Source organism: Callospermophilus lateralis, chromosome 2, assembly GCF_048772815.1.
Source record: "Callospermophilus lateralis isolate mCalLat2 chromosome 2, mCalLat2.hap1, whole genome shotgun sequence".
Classification (NCBI taxonomy): domain Eukaryota; kingdom Metazoa; phylum Chordata; class Mammalia; order Rodentia; family Sciuridae; genus Callospermophilus; species Callospermophilus lateralis.
In genome coordinates this window covers 32,313,907-32,330,241 of record NC_135306.1, presented here as the reverse complement: position 1 = coordinate 32,330,241, position 16,335 = coordinate 32,313,907, and the positions used below count along the sequence as shown (strand labels likewise).

The window sequence follows — 16,335 nt, the reverse complement described above, 5'->3', positions numbered from 1 at the left end:
TCCTTTGTACAGATCTATTTAGTGCTTTACTCATCCACACCAATGAACTACTTAAGTGCAGATAACTTTGTTGTCCATCCCTACACCCCATATTAGCACTTAGAGATGCTCAATGAATAATTGCTGAAATGATGAAAAAGTCAAATTGGTGATGGTATTGCACAGTGGGAAAATGAACTTTGGCTCTGGGTATGGTGGGAAGGAGACACCATTTTACATTTCTTTTAGATGAAATATTGCTCTATGCATGCATTTAAAAATTAAAACAAAAACCTAGTTTAATAAAAGATTGAGGTGTAGCCAGGGGTCAAGATCTTTTAGTAAAATTAATTTGAATTTTTAAGAAATGAGTATTAAAGTTCATGTGTTCATGGAAATCTTTAAATTCCTGTTTTAATTTTTCTCTAAACTGTTTTGCCATGTCACATAACAATAATTTTGTATTTAATTGAGAGTGGCAAAACAGAATTTTAAAATTCCCTGAAGAGATAAATTTGTATTGTATGATGTTTATGTTTGTCTAGTGACCTGTTCTTATTGAAAGAGTAGTTAAGAGAAGCACTTTTTTCAGTGCACTTTTTCATGTTTACCATAATATAATGATTTCTTTGAAAGAAAAAGTACTGAATGTATTTTTCATGATGTTACGTAAATTGTATAGACATGAAACTAGATACAACCCCTTATGTTTCTGTCTCATTTACCACTATAAATCAAATCTGCAAATTAAATACAAAGACAACTATAAAAAAACTCAAATTAATTCAGTTATTCAGTGTGACAGATGATGTTTAGGTTTCACAGTAGAAAATGAATAGCCTTAGGTCTGATTCCACTTTAAATCTGTTTCAGTATTTTTACTTCAGTGGTAATAAAAGCTGCAAGTGCCTATTCTCATCAGTAATGTTGTGTAAGATGATACTAATGACTCCAGGACTTTGTTGGTAATTTCAGAATAATGAGATTTGATACCTAACCAAAACACTTGCCAGCAAACATTCCTTAAAATAGCAGTTTTAATGAGATCTCAGCTGTTTTATTCACTGGTATATAAGGTTAACAACATTATATTATTGAAATCTTCATTAAATGGTTTTCTAAACCAATTAATTATTGCCAGAAATGAGAATAGAGAAATGTCATTCTATACTTAGAATCACATTCACTACTAATGAACTTTTGCGGATTGAACTACAAAGTTAAGAATCATGTAAGATTTCCATATATTATAGTGCATACATAGTATTGGCTTTTAGGCTTTTGGATTTTGGTTATGCCGTACCTATATTGCCAGATGCTTCTATGATTCAAATTCCCTATATTTTTTATTGTTACAATTATTGTGAAATTTTTCTCTGTGTAAAGTTTGTCACAAAGGCATTTGACCCAAATGAGATCTTCACACAGCTACAGAAGCAACGGTAAAAGCTTAGTGACAGTGCTTTTTAGCCAGTGGCTATTTATGATCCAGAATATCCAGAATGTTTATTATTATTTTTAGATTATCTTTGAAATGAAAATATTTTTTTTAATGTGCACACAACTCTTAAACTCCTTTTCCCATTATGTTTGTGACCTCTTGAATCCAAAACATTGTTTTAGCAAATATTTTTCTGATCCTTACCTAGGGATCCAGAATTGAAAGACATGAATAACAACAAAATATGGCCCTTCTTAAGGTAATGAGAGGCACTTTAACAGCAAACTATAAATAGATTGATTTGCACTCATCTTCAAGGTATGCAGAGGAATGTGGGAACATATTGAAAGGATCTACCAGTTATCTGAAGGCAAGAGGTATAGAGCATATTTGGAGAAGATCTTGTTTGAATAGAATCTTAAGGATGAGAGACAGAAGTGAGGGGTTTAAACTTGGTTGAGAGAGTACGTGTAAAGATCAAGGTCAAGAACTAGTGATCATTGTAATAGTTAAGAGTTTTACCCTAGTAAGTTTTGATTGTTAGACAAATATTTAGCTCTTATTTACTCAAGGGCAGCCATGGTGGTCTTTGAATACTAGAAGCATATTCATGACCGTGTTTTAGATGTAGCAGTTACCACATTGTATTATAATTTTCTCCTTCAGTAGTCATTGGAACTCTTTGAGGACTACAGCTGTGAGTTATTAATTTTTTGTACTAAGCTTTTGGTAGAGTAACCAGTAAAGGTAATAATTAGACTGCATAGGTGTGGGAAGCCCTCACTGAATGACTGGCATTCTCCTTCCCAGGATTGGAGAGCTCTGTCGGTTACTTTCGTAGGGACCTGGATATTGCCCCGATCCACGAAGTAGCAGAATGTGTCTTCAGACATAGGCTTGCCTTTCTGCAGCCCCATGGGTCGAATTACTCTCATCTGTCCTTGTAACCCTGCCCCTCCTGACCTTTTTTGGATGGAACTTTCTAAGAATGAAGGTCCACCCAATAAAAGCTCACTTCCGAACGCGCTCTCTCTCTCTTGCCAGCCTCTCGTGACTTTCCTCACTCTCCCATTTGGGGAGCTTGAGGCCGAGAGTAGAGGAGCTATCTTGAAGCTTGACTTAAAGTGTGTGTCTGTGTTTTATTTGGTGTCCCAGGAAATTCACACAAGCGACCTTAAGTTCAGCTGTCCATGCTGGCCCAGGGTGGCAGGTGGCGCCCAAATAGGAATCGCTTATAGGTGAATTTCCAGGTTGATTGAGAGTGCGCTATAGACATTTAGTGTACAGTGAATTTTTTGAAGGGTAATGGAGGAAGCAGAAAGTTTTAGAGCCAAGAACATTAAAGAATTATCATGGGAAGTTCCATGTCTTCAGATAAAGAAATGTATTTAACAATTCTGGAGATGATAATCACCCAGAGAGGAAAACAAGTGAAAAGGAGCTAGCTAGCCCAGTTCCTAAAAATGTTTAGCAAGATGTTCCCATGGTTTTGTCAGCAAGATTTATGGGGTTTATGAACTTGGGAGAAACTAGATAGGAAACTATATAAAGGGTATCTCTCTGCCAAGCTGTCTAGAACTATAATAGAGAGTGTTCAGAGGGTCTGGACTGCGTTAGAAATGTGTGTCTTTTTGATGACCTAGATCAAGACCAATGGTCCCCTGAGGACCTATTAAAAGAACTTCAAAGGCAGTTAGAAGTTTGGAGCAAGAGGCTGCTTTGAAAAGGTTTTCTCTTTACCTACTGGGATTGAGGGTGGAATCATTTTTCACTCACAACTGCAGCTTGGGAGTCATAGACAAGCTGCCTTGAGGCAAGACCTAAAATCAAAAGCTCAGTCTCCATTGAGCCAGGCAGACTCAGCAGCTCAGAAGAGCGCCAAAGGGCGTGTTTCAGAGAGGAGACTAGTCCCGACTGGATTTCTGTGAGGCAAATTCAAAATGGAGAGGAACAAAATGGACTGGAAACAGATGAGAAAGAGTCACAGTCTGAGGGCACTCAATCCATAGATGAAGAAGAAATAGAGGAAGGTTATGCTAGATTATGTTTAGCTGGGCCAGCACCCGCCATCCAAATTCCACCGCTCTCTGGGAGAATAAGGTTCAGTCATTTCTCTGAACTGGCAGTTGCCATGTTTATGCCGTTATAACGTGGCCTTAGAAGAGTACAGAAAGTGGAGGAAAACATTACAAGTTTTCAGCTTTTTCCAGATTCATGAGCAGAAAAACCAGTGTGTTTGTGTGCATGCTGTTGTTCCCTTTAAAACTCTAAAAGAACTCAAAAAACACTTGGGGTACCTATGGCTGTAACTCGCCATTTCTTTAAAGCCTGGTCAGTTCGTTGTGTCAAGAGCCTTTACCCCCAAATGACTGGATCTCAACGGCAAAGGCTTGTCTCTCTGGCGGTGACTACCTCTTCTAGCAGTCCCAGTGGACCGATTTTGTACCGATCGGGCTGAGAGAAACAGGAGGCGATATCTTGAAGCTCCCTTACAAATGTTAACGGAACTGGAGAATTTGCGGACCCAGAGAGACAGTTAAACTATGATTTAGCAATTCATGATCAGATTACTGCATGTGCCATAAAAGCTTGGCTGAAAATTTCTTCCCAAGATCAATAAGATAAACAGCTCAAAGAACAATTCTTCGATTTCGTAGCGTGCCCGTACCAGGCAGCTAACAGATCAATCGAGGATTTGAATGCTTCCCATTCATAGTTAAACAGCTAGCATTTGAAAATGCCAATAAAGTTTGTCTGGACATCCTTTGACCTCATCAGAAAAAAGGGACAGTCTCAGAATTTATTTGCTTTTGTGTGGAAGTTGGCCCCACACAATTACAATGTTTTACGCTCACTGCTGCTTTAAAGCAGGTACTTCAGCCCTAATCCCAGAGATGCCATTCTAGCCGGTAGTATTTTAATTGTGGGAGGACCAGACATTGGGCGTGTGACCAGACTGTGAATCTCAGCACAACAGGACAGAAGCAATTCCCAGTTCATGCCAGCAGCATTACAGAACAAAATGCCACATGGTAAGGGGGAGTGGAACTGATATGGTGGTGGCCCGCCTCCATTTTTGCCTTCACTTCCGCCTCCTTTGGTGCCTAAAACCAGAAGTCGGGGCCTTCCCCAGGCCCACCAAATAAAGGGCAAAGGAGGAGCTAGAGTCTCAGGCTTTGATGTCATCACAACTGACCAGGGCGGATCATCCTTATTACCAGTCACCTCCACCGAGACTGTACTTTTATGACCAGCCATGGTAATAGATTTAGCACCTGAAATGGGACCACAGCGAGTTCCTACTGGAGTCTGTGGGCCATTATCCCCAGGTACTGTAGGCCTAATTTGGGGACGAAATAATTTTAAAGCGCAATCCAGGTAATACCAAGAGTTGTTGATCCAGGTTTTAGAGATAAGCTAAAAATCACTGTAAAATCAGAATATGCTATTAGGCTCTCTACTGAAGACTGCTAACACAATTAGTACTTTTACCCTGTCCTTCCGTGGACAGCCCACTTAAAACCTTAACTTCCGGGTCCCCGCATCTAGCGTATTGGGCTCAATTAGTCCAGCAGGAGCACCCCCTACTGGAACTTAAAATCAATCATAAAAAATTTCGAGGAATCTTAGATACTGGAGTAGATAAATCTGTTTTATCTCACTGATTTTGACCTAAAACCTGGCCTTTACCTACCGCGCCAGCCAACTTAGAAGGCAGGGCCGATTTCTCAGCCTGCCCAGAGTGCCCAGTATCTTCTCTAGGAAGATGGAGATGGAAATACTGGAATTTAGTGTGTTTTGGACACACTAATTGAAGGACATACAATCTGTCCTCAAACTTATGGGGAAGAGATATCCTAAGCAGTTTAGCATTATTATTAGAAACTCCAAATTCTATCAGGTCATTTAAAGAACTTAATCAAGGGTCTACTCCTAGGGAAATTGAGAGAAACTTACAGGACGAATACCTACTTATGACCCAGTCTCCTCTACAGATTAATTAATGCACCCAGCCAAAATTTTTGGTAGGGGCCCTGACCTTTTCCCTGACCCAAAAAACAACAGAAAAAGTCAATTGGCTCATGGAAGAGCCAATCTGGGTTAGTCAGTGGCCCCTAACAGGGAAAAAAACTTAAAATAGCCCATATGTTAATTGAGGAACAGCTTCAAGCTGGTCATTTAGAGCCTATGGTCAGCCCTTGGAACACACCCATCTTTGTAATTAAGAAAAAATCTGGCAATTGGAGATTATTAGAGCTATTGACCGTGTTATAGAGCCCATGGGAGCATTACAATATGGGCTTCCTTCTCTAACAGGTAACTCTTTAAATTATAATTTGATAGTAGTAGATCTAAAAGATTGTTTTTTCTTTATACCTTTGCACCCAGATGACTGTAAAAAGTTTGCCTTGAGTGTCCCGGCAATTAATTTTAAAGAACCAGTCAAAGGTATTGCTGGAAAGTGTTGCCTCAGGGAATGTGTAACAGTCCTACCCTGTGTCAAAATTTTGTGGCACAGGCTATTGCGCCTGTGAGGAAAAAATTCCCTGATGTATATATTATTCATTTTATGGATGACATACTTTTAGCTCATGCTAATTCAGATGTACTTTAAAAAACTTTTGCCCAATTAGAGACTTTACTCACAGCAATGGGTTTGTGCATTGCACCTCAGAAGGTGCAACAGATATCTCTTTTTCAATATTTAGGTCATGTAATTGAAGGACATACAATCTGTCCTCAAAACTTACAAATAAGAGTCAAGGAGTTACACACCCTTAATGATTTTCAAAAATTATTAGGAGCTATTAATTGGCTGAGGCCATCTTTAAAGCTAACTACTTCAGATTTAAGTCCTTTATTCTAGATATTATAGGGAGATCCTTCTCCAACTTCTCATCAGCTCATAGCAGAGGTGAGAGGGGCTTTAAAGGAAGTTGAAGTTGCTATTAAAAATGTTCAACTTACTAGAATTAATCCACAAGAGCCTATATGTTTATTGATATTTCCAACTGTTCATGCTCCTACAGGGGTGATACAGCAAACATTTGGAATTATTGAGTGGATTCATTTAGCCCACTCTCCTCAAAACTCATTAACTCCTTTTCATGATTTTATTGCTCAATTAGTGATAAAGGGCAGAACAAGAGTTTTACAACTAGTTGGATCAGAACCTAATGGTATAATCATTCCACTTTCTGCTTAACAGAATGATTGGCTCTTTCAAACTTCTAATTTATGGCAAGTAGCTTTTGCTGATTTTCCTGGTCAGATAGAGAGTCATTATCCTCATGATAAAATTATTCAATTTGCATTAATAATGCCATTTATTTTTCCAAGGATTGTATGTGCTTAACCAATAAATGGTGCACTGACAGTATTCACTGATGCTCAAGTTCAGGTAAAGCAGGTTTTTATAGTCATGTTCATCAGAGGTAATACAAACCTTATATGCTTCTGCCCAGTGAGCAGAACTACAAGCTCTCATTTGTGCTTTAAGTTATTTTACAAATGAGCCAATTAATATTTATTCTGACAGCTTATATGCAGTTGGAAAATATTGAAACTTCAATTATTGTATATACATCATCACAAGAGTTACTCAATTTGTTTCATATCCTACAGAGGACAATGCAAATGCGAAAGCACCCACGTTTTTATAGGCCACATATGGGCCCTCACTAATCTTCCAGGGCCTCTAACATCAGGTAATGATAATATTGATAACTTAATTGCTGTTTGTCAGCAAATGTATGACTGGGCACAAGCTTTGCATTCTTTACATCATCAAAATGCTTCTAGCTTACGTAAAAAATTTACCAGAGAACAAGCTCATCAAATTGTACATCATGGCCTCCAGTATGTTTTATACGCTCCATCTTTAAATCCCCGTGGATTAAAACCAAATCAATTATGACAAATGGATGTAACTCACATTCCTCAATTTGGTAAACAATGCTATGTTCATGTAATTGTAGATACTTATTCTAGATTTATCTTTGCTATAGCCCATACAAAAGAAAATATTCAACATGTTATTTCTCATGTTTAGCTGCTTTTTCAGCATTAGGATGTCCTTTACAGATTAAAACTGATACTGCATCAGCTTATGTAAGCTTCTTTTCAACAATTTTGCCAAGAGTTTCGGATTAATCATAAAACAGGTATTCCTTATAATCTTCAAGTTCAAGCCATTGTAGAATGAGCTCATTTATCTACAATTACAAAAACTAAATGAACTCATTTAACTACAATTACAAAAACTAAATGAACTCATTTAACTACAATTACAAAAACTAAAAGGGGGAGATAGGATTATGACTCCCCAAAATAACCTCAATCATGTTCTGTTTCTTTTAAATTTTCTAAATTGTGACTCAGAAGATCACACTGCAGCTAGCAACACATGTCTTCCATAGCAACAGGCTCTTTAGGCCGAGTTTGGTGGAAAGACTTACAGACTGGTCAATGGAAAGGACCAGATCCAGTGATTATGTAGGGCAGAGGTCATGCTTGTATTTTTCCAGAAGGTGCTTTTCATCCTATTTGGGTACCTGAACGTGTCGCCAGGCATAGAGGACTTAGAACCAAGATTCAAAGGACTAAAGATCTACCCAGAGAAGACTTCCCTCAAAAAGAAGAAACCTCAAAAGAAGAGAAGAAGAGTGATGACCCTGAGAAACCGAATGAGGAAGCTAATCTCGTGGAAGGACCTGAAGAAATTGATGCTGTGGGCTACACGAATGATTCAACAGCAAGGGAAAGTTAAAATTCCAACAATGATGCTTGCTGCAGTAATAGCTTTATTGAGCTGTCAAGTAAAAGGGAATCAGGGAGAGAATTATTGAACATATTTTCCAGATCCACCTCTAGTACACCCAGCATTGTGGACTGGAGAATCCATCCTGGTATTTACTAATGACTCACGGAAGGATTTACAGACATTCATATTACTCCCAATCATGTGACTGGATTTAATTATTCTGGCTATAGTGCCCAATTACCTTTGCATTGGTCCCACAATAAACATGCTGGCTGTCTAAAAGTATCATTTGAGGAAAAGACAGCAATTGGGAGACCTAGACCAACTAATCATACTGGTAATGGAGATGTAAAACCTTTTATCAGATCAGTTATTAAAATGGGACTTTCTCATAACAAACCAGTCATCTCAGCAGACCATTCTGCGATAGAAATTGGCAACTTTCCTAAGTGAATGGATTGTATAAATACTTTTCCAGTAAAACATAAGGTGTCCAGAAATAGAGGGTATATTTTGGACTGGTCTCCTAAAATTGAAAAAAGGCAGTTGTGCAAAAGTACTGCCATAATGACTCCTGGAGGATTTGTTAGCAACATCTTGACCTTCATTGAAGGTGGCATTCAGAAAGATGTTTGGTGCTTAATTGCTGCCTCAGGATTCTTACATTTTACTAACAGACCTTTACCAGATTTTGTAGGCAAGAACTATAAGGAAGGTTCTTGCTATAGCTTAGAGCCTGTGTTCAATCTCCTTACGTTTTAATTACTGGAAATATAAAAGTTGAATGGAAAGATGATAGATATCTTGTAACATGTAGTAAATGTAATTTAACTAACTATGTCACCAGATATAATAGAGAAAAAGGAATGCCGATAGTCCATCAGCCCTCTTTTGTCTTATTGCCAGCTAATATTTCAGAGGCATGGTAAGCTGATGCTGGTTTTCAAGTCTTACAACAGCTAGTGACACCTAAACGTGCTCTTATAAGAGTGGGAGTTGTTGCCTTGGTTTCTTTTTTCGCTTCAACGGTCACAGCTTTGGTGGCCATATCCCAAAATATTCAACATGAAAATTTTCTTAATAATTTGGCTCAGAATACTGAGCCAAATAAATATTGATGAAAGTATTGAGACTGAGCTAAGTGCCTTAGAGGCTACTGTCATAAATATTGGTAATGAACTTTCGGCTTTGAAATTCAAGGAAAGACTTAAATGTCATGCTAGCTATAAGTATGTATGTGTTACTGCTGCCAAATACAGGGCTTCCCAATGAGATTGGGAGAAGGTTAAAAACCATTTGTTGGGTATTTGGCAAAATAATAATAACAGCTTGGATCTTTTGGAGCTCCATCATCATATTCAAAATATATAAAAAGCAAGATTGATTTTTCAGATCCTACTTCTTTTGCCGATCAAATATTAAATGGCTCTAACCCTGGAAACACTTTCAAACATTCTTCATGGTATATTCTTGTATTGTTCTCTTTGCTACTAATTCTCTTTGGTAGGATGGTGAGCCTTCAAAGCAAGGATTCGGGGACTCAAAAAAGTGACCCATCATCTGCTTTTTCAAAGAAAAAAGTGGGGATATGTTGGAAGCCCTCCTTGAATGACTGGCATTCTCCTTCCCGGGATCGGAGAGACTCTGTCGGTGACTTTCATAGTGACCTGGATATTGCCCCATCCTTGAAGTAGCAGAATGTGTCTTCAGACATAGGCGTGTCTTTCTGTAGTCCCATGGGTCGAATTACTCTCACCTGTCCTTGTAACCCTGCCCTTCCTGACCTTTTTTGGATGGAACTTTCTAAGAATGAGGGTCCCCCCAATAAAAGCTCATCCGAACGTGCTCTCTGTCTCTCTTACCAGCCTCTCGTGACTTTCCTCACTCTCCAATTTGGGGAGCTTGAGGCCGAGAGTGGAGGAGCCGACCTGAAGCTTGATTTAAAAGTAAAGTGTGTGTCTGTGTTTTATTTGGTGACCCAGGAAATTCACACGAGCGACCTTAAGTTCAGCTGCTTGCACTGGTTGAGGGCGGCACTTAGGTTGAAATGCTACTTGTGAGCAAGGAGGAGTCGGGAGAAGATGATAACAGTATTGGTGGTTTTAATCGTTTGTGGATAACAGATCCCTTTGTGAATTCTGTTGAAAGCTATAGACTTTCTGCTTGTAAATGCAAATATATATGATATTTGGTCTTATAGTTAATGGGATTTATGGACTTCAGAAGCTGGACCATGAATTCCCAGCTCAGAATCCCTTCTTAGAAAATTATATCCAGGGATTTTATACTCACCAGCAAACATGATCATGAAAGTCAGCTGTCTCTTAACTTAGGTTATAATCGTGTCTCTTGTAGTCTTCTTGAGTTCCCTTCAGACTTGGGAAGACTTAAGTCAAATAGGTGTCTATGAAGAAAAAGAACTTTTTTTTTTTATAATGATTATAGTAATACTGCTCTTGTCTGTAAAGGTAGTAGACAAGTGTGATAATTATACCAGCAGTCAAGAAACAACTGCTTGAGGAGAACCTGTCATTCATGAGTTTGAGTTTAGCAAGGCAGTTGGGAGTCCCAACTTGGGCATTATGATTTGGTAGAAGGACTCACAGAACTCAGAAAAGTTATTATCATCATGACTATGGTTTGTTACAGTGAAATGATATAGGTTAAAATTAGCAAAGGGGAAAGGCATCTAGGGTGCAGTCCAGGTTCCATGTGTCTATCATGGTAGAGTAGATGATAGAATAGACAAGTGGCCTTCATTCTCTCAACAGTAACACACGACAGTGTGTGTAAAATGTTGCCAACCAAGGCAGCTCACCAGCTTCGATGACCAGGGGTTTTATTGGAGGGTCTGTCATGTAGGTTTGTAGTCTGTGTAACTTGACTTCAACTACTCAGACTTCACTGCCCTTCCAACTCCAACATCAAAGAGAGGTATTCACTATAAATCACATTATTAGCATAAATTATCTGATCAAATTGGTACTGAAGGCCTCAGGCAAACAGAAGCATTGTTATCAGGGAGAATATTCCAGAGACTAGGCAGCCCATCTCCCAGGAACCAGTCAAGGCTAGTCCTGAAAATAGGGCTTTGTTGGAAATGTGCCGGGTTTGAGCAGCTTGGACCTGCTGAGTTAACTCCTATACTGTAAGTTAGTTATTCAGGGAGTTAGCATTCTCCTGGCCTGCCTATCTGCCTAGCCAGTATATACCTGATCTCATCTTAGATGGCCATTCCCCATATCTGGACTTTTTCTTTTCCCTTGCCAATGAGTATGAAGAAAGTTTGATTGAACTTAAGGACACATCTGTGCCTTATAACTTCGTGAGAACGTGGTGAGATGTAAGTGCCCATTCTGTTCATTGTTTGATGCTGTGTAACATGTGTAGTGCTAGATGATAGAGTTACAGAAATGAATAATAGATCTCTGGCTTCAAGGAATTTATAGTTTCATATGGGGAAGAAAAACAAATAGCAATTGTGGTAAGCAATGTGTATCTTGGGGAGCACTTAAGAGAGCATGATTTAGTGTGTGTAGGTGTCTGTGTATATGGGAAGGTGTTGGTGGTAATTAGACTTCCCTAGAGGGGTCATTCCTGGAGTTGAGCTGTGAAGATTAAATAAACGTAAGTGGACATTGAACTTGTGTTTCTCCAGTTATTTATGTAACGAGGTTGCCTGTAAGGGTGGAGCATATTTGAATTGTTGCTTGACTTTACTGAGAGAGAATACCCCCATCCTAGCTGGAAGATAAATGTCTTTCTCAGGGTTTACAGAAGATGAATAAAGAGTATCTGACTCAATATGAATCTATTTCCAATATTCCGTTACCATAAATCCACTGAAATGGTATTTCCAACCCACAGTGGTGTTGGTTATTTCACACATTTGCTCCCCAGGGGGGATATATATGAATGCAGTTGGGAACTAAGAACAGGTATTTAAAATTCAAAAATTTTAAATTAAAAATTTAAATGCACTTTGTTTCAAATAAGAGGGCAATGTTTTATGAAATTTTGCTTAACATTTTTTATGTTTGATTAAACATAAACATTTTTAGAAAAAGCCTGGACCCAAACTTTATTTCCTTGGGCTTCTATGTGTATGTGGCTCTCAACAGACTTTGGAAGGTCTAAGGGCAAAAGGTTGTTTTTGAATAGTGCATTGAAATTATGTAATAAAAAGATTGAGAATATAATAATAGTGTAAATGTCAAATAATTTTAAGCTGTTAATCTTGAGATTTATTTTCCTAATAGAATCTTGTTTTTCCTCCCCCAGCACTACAGTGTTTCTGCCACCTCTGTACAAAAGATAATTTTACCTGTGTGACAGATGGGCTTTGCTTTGTCTCTGTCACGGAGACCACAGACAAAGTTATACATAATAGCATGTGTATAGCTGAAATTGACCTAATTCCTCGAGATAGACCATTTGTATGTGCACCCTCTTCAAAAACTGGGTCTGTTACTACAACATATTGTTGCAATCAGGACCACTGCAATAAAATAGAGCTCCCAACTACTGGTAAGTTGTTGTATACTTTTTTTCTGGCTACTACTAAGAAAGCTCTTAAATTCTATGATTGCAGAGAAATTCCTTCAGAAACTGAACGGGGTTATATAAATTGTCCCACACAACTTGTTTTAAGGTAGAAGCAAGAAGTGACTTTTTCATAGTTGTAGTGTTGTAAGAATAGCCAAGATCCTGAATCCTGGATACATGTGTTGTTAGAGAAGATTGTTTCAGTGAGATTTGTTATGCCTAAAAGGGTAGTCTTTTAAAAGCAAATTCTGACACGTTCCAAAGTAGCAGTTTGTCCTCACAGTTTCCCTACCTTGTGCTCAGAATAGTTTCTTCTTTGTGTAATGCTCTTGCCTATAAAAGCAATAAACAGACGGTTAATGGGCAGGAATTGAGAATAGCACTTAATAGTCTAGATGTTTTCATTTTGTAATTTCACCTTATTTTATGATCTTTATGTATAAATTAAGTGTACATGATTTCTAGATTTTTGGTATCACCCATAGTTTATATTTTAAAATGTCCTGGTAGAGTCAACAATTTGAATATTTCATCAACTCTTAAGATTGGATTGATTTTGAAGTTTTGGGTTAAGATGGAACTTTGACTACATATATTTTAAACATTTACCACTTTCCTCAAATTCCTTTGTAATAATCAAAGGAATATAAAAATGGGGGGAATTTACATGAATGCTAGCAGAATTAATGGAAGAATGCCACTTACATGCTAACACTTGTGAGGAATTTCTTTATTTATAAACAAATGACACCAGACTAGTGAAGAATGGACCTACCATATAATAAGGACATGAGTGAAAGGACCTTTTTGCAAAATCCCACTGGAAACTTAAGCTGAGGGACTAGACTTCAGGGGCAAACTCCTTCCTTCTTTTAGGGAGCCTCCGGTTCCATTGCTTAAAGTCAGACCTCAGTGTTCACTTTTAACTCAGTTGGGCCAAGCTATACACTGATTAAAGTAGGAAACAAGGCTGCAGCTCAGAAGAAAGAGGGAGCCCTCTTCCTGGTTTTAGCAAGGTAGCGCAGCACCCTGTGATAGCACTGTCAGCCTATAATGTCTTTATATAGGCACCTGCAATTCTAAAATGGCAAAGAAAGTGATAATTCCCAAATTTCCCATTTCCATTGCTTGAACTTTGAACACCTGAGTAGAAATTTAAAAAACCTTAGGTAATCACCTAATTTTTAATTCTAAATATTCACAAACTCCTCATTTCCAACTCAAAATAATCAAGAGTAAAAAATTATTAAATGAAAGGATGCCAGTGGTTCAAATAAGTGGACTGAACTGGATAAGTTAGAATAGATGTAATCCTATGAAATAAGCTTCCAGTTGTTAGGGAAGAACTTTTAGACAGCCCAAGGTCTGTTTTTAGTTGTTCACTACAAAATGAGAACATCTCATAGTTATTAAAAGATTGTTTTCAGAGAAAAGCTCAGTTGATGGATGCTTTTAAAAATGCAATATTGGGAGTGAACAGCAGACTGGATGTTGTGATTTTATAGCCGAGTTGGAGAAATTGTTACAATTCAGAGGAAAAAGACAGTTGGTGAGCAATTTAAGAGAGATGGGGAACAGTTCTAGGTGACACAGTATGCTTATTAGAATTCCAGAAAATGACACAAGAGCAGAAAGAAGAGAGAAAAATGTCAGGTAAGATTAATGAAAAAATAATTATTCAAACACAAATAATTTAAAAAGTATCATTTTCAAGAATGAAAAAAATCTATAAGCATTTAGTGCATGTAAACACTGGTTACCCATAAAAGGAAAAAACTGTTTGGACTTTCTGCTTTTTTAAATATCAAGAAGGCAGTGGAACATTCTGTATTGATTGTCAGAATATTTGAATAAGCCCAGATTTTTTTTGTGTGTGTACAAAGGCAAGAGCCATGTTTGGATAATTATTAAATGTATAAGGATCTAAATATTATTCCTAAAAGAAATTACTAGAAATAGTATTTGATATAAGAAATTAATACAGTTGAAGATCTGAAGAATAGATAAGATGTGATATGAAAAGAAATGGTAGTGAACAATGAACCAGTCAGGCTCAGGATTCATGTGGTTCTGAAACAATGCAAAATGTTAATTATTGAGACAATAAATGATCTGGAATTTAAAGTTCAGATGGTTAAAATAGGGAAAAATATATATGCATATAAACCATTGAAAAAACAAAGGACATACTTGGCCTTAAAAAATTGTTGAAGCCAGCTCTGCATGCCTGTAATCCCAGTAATGTGGGACGCTGAGGCAGGAGTTCAAAGCCAGCTTCAGCGTTGTATCAAGGCCCTAAGCAACTTAGCCAAAATAAAGCATAAAAAAGGGCTGGAGATGTGGCTCAGTTATTAAGCACCCCTGAGTTTAATCCCTGGTATTAAAAAAAAAAAATTATTACATGTTGAAGACACTTGTACTAAAATGTGAACTGTTTTGAGATGGTGAGGTGATAATTTTTTTTCACTTTTTTGTATTTATGCATTTTTTTCCCTCTGCTATCAGCATGTACTAGTCAAGCATGTGCTAGACAAGCCAAAAACACTTACGGGGGTTGGGGAATGGGGCTGAGGATGTAGCTCAGGGGTAGAACACTTGCCTTCCATACCTAAGGCCCTGGGTTCAATCCTGTACTGAGAAAAACAAACAAGCAAGCAAAAACATTCTCAAAGACAGAGTGCAAGTTGTTTTAGGTTATTGATTCCTTTACTAGTGATCTGAGGTGACAAATGGGGGAAATCCTAGGATTTGGTGGTAGTTGGCCTTGTGATTTAGATGATGGCTGGAGAATACGGGAAGAGTGAGAAGGTGTTGACAGTGCTTGAGATCATGAAAGGGGGTGGGAAGACAATGGGAGAAGACTGAATCTCTACTCCTGGATTTGAGCCTGATGAGCAGCTTTGATGACCTATGACTAAGTGGTGGCAGTAGCTAATTGTAGGAAATGAGGAGGGTGAGGAAAATGTAGGTGCTGCCTCAACATTGTTATTTGTTGTTGTTGATGTTTATTTCACTTGAGGCCCTTTTTCAGTGAAGCAGTCTCCTGGCCTTGGTCCCGTCGAGCTGGCAGCTGTCATTGCTGGACCAGTCTGCTTCGTCTGCATCTCACTCATGTTGATGGTCTATATCTGCCATAACCGCACTGTCATTCACCATCGAGTGCCAAATGAAGAGGATCCTTCATTAGATCGCCCTTTTATTTCAGAGGGTACTACATTAAAAGATTTAATTTATGATATGACAACATCAGGGTCTGGATCAGGTAATGTAATTGTTTCTCCTTTTTCCTAAAATGTCTTCTTTGCTATTGTTTATTATTAGTTATATATAACATTAGTCTTTTAAAACTTGTGGGCTGGGGATGTGGCTCAAGTGGTAGCGCCCTCTCCTGGCATGCGCGGGGCTCTGGGTTCGATCCTTAGCACCACATAAAAATAAAATAAAGATGTTGTGTCCACCGAAAACTAAAAAATAAATATTAAAAAAAATTCTCTCTCTCAAAAGAAAAAAAAACAACTTTTATTTATTACATGGCTAAGCCATTTTCCTTGGTTTATTAAAACAAATAGTATTTCTAGGGTAAACAGTATTTCTAGGTTTTTAATTT

At 37.9% G+C, this 16,335-nt stretch overlaps 1 protein-coding gene across 2 annotated transcripts in view; it reads left to right on the top strand.

Annotated features, from left to right (window-relative positions):
* The window catches only part of Tgfbr1 (transforming growth factor beta receptor 1), a 57,894-nt gene that overhangs the window by 18,633 nt on the left and 22,926 nt on the right, over positions 1 to 16,335 (top strand). The window contains exons 2-3 of one of the 2 annotated variants that reach the window (XM_076845771.1): positions 12,465 to 12,710; positions 15,760 to 15,990. In XM_076845771.1, the coding sequence (XP_076701886.1) occupies positions 12,465 to 12,710; positions 15,760 to 15,990 (477 nt within the window). Of the gene's footprint in view, positions 1 to 12,464; positions 12,711 to 15,747; positions 15,991 to 16,335 lie in introns of both variants that reach the window. The other variant, XM_076845769.1, reaches the window with a different exon arrangement.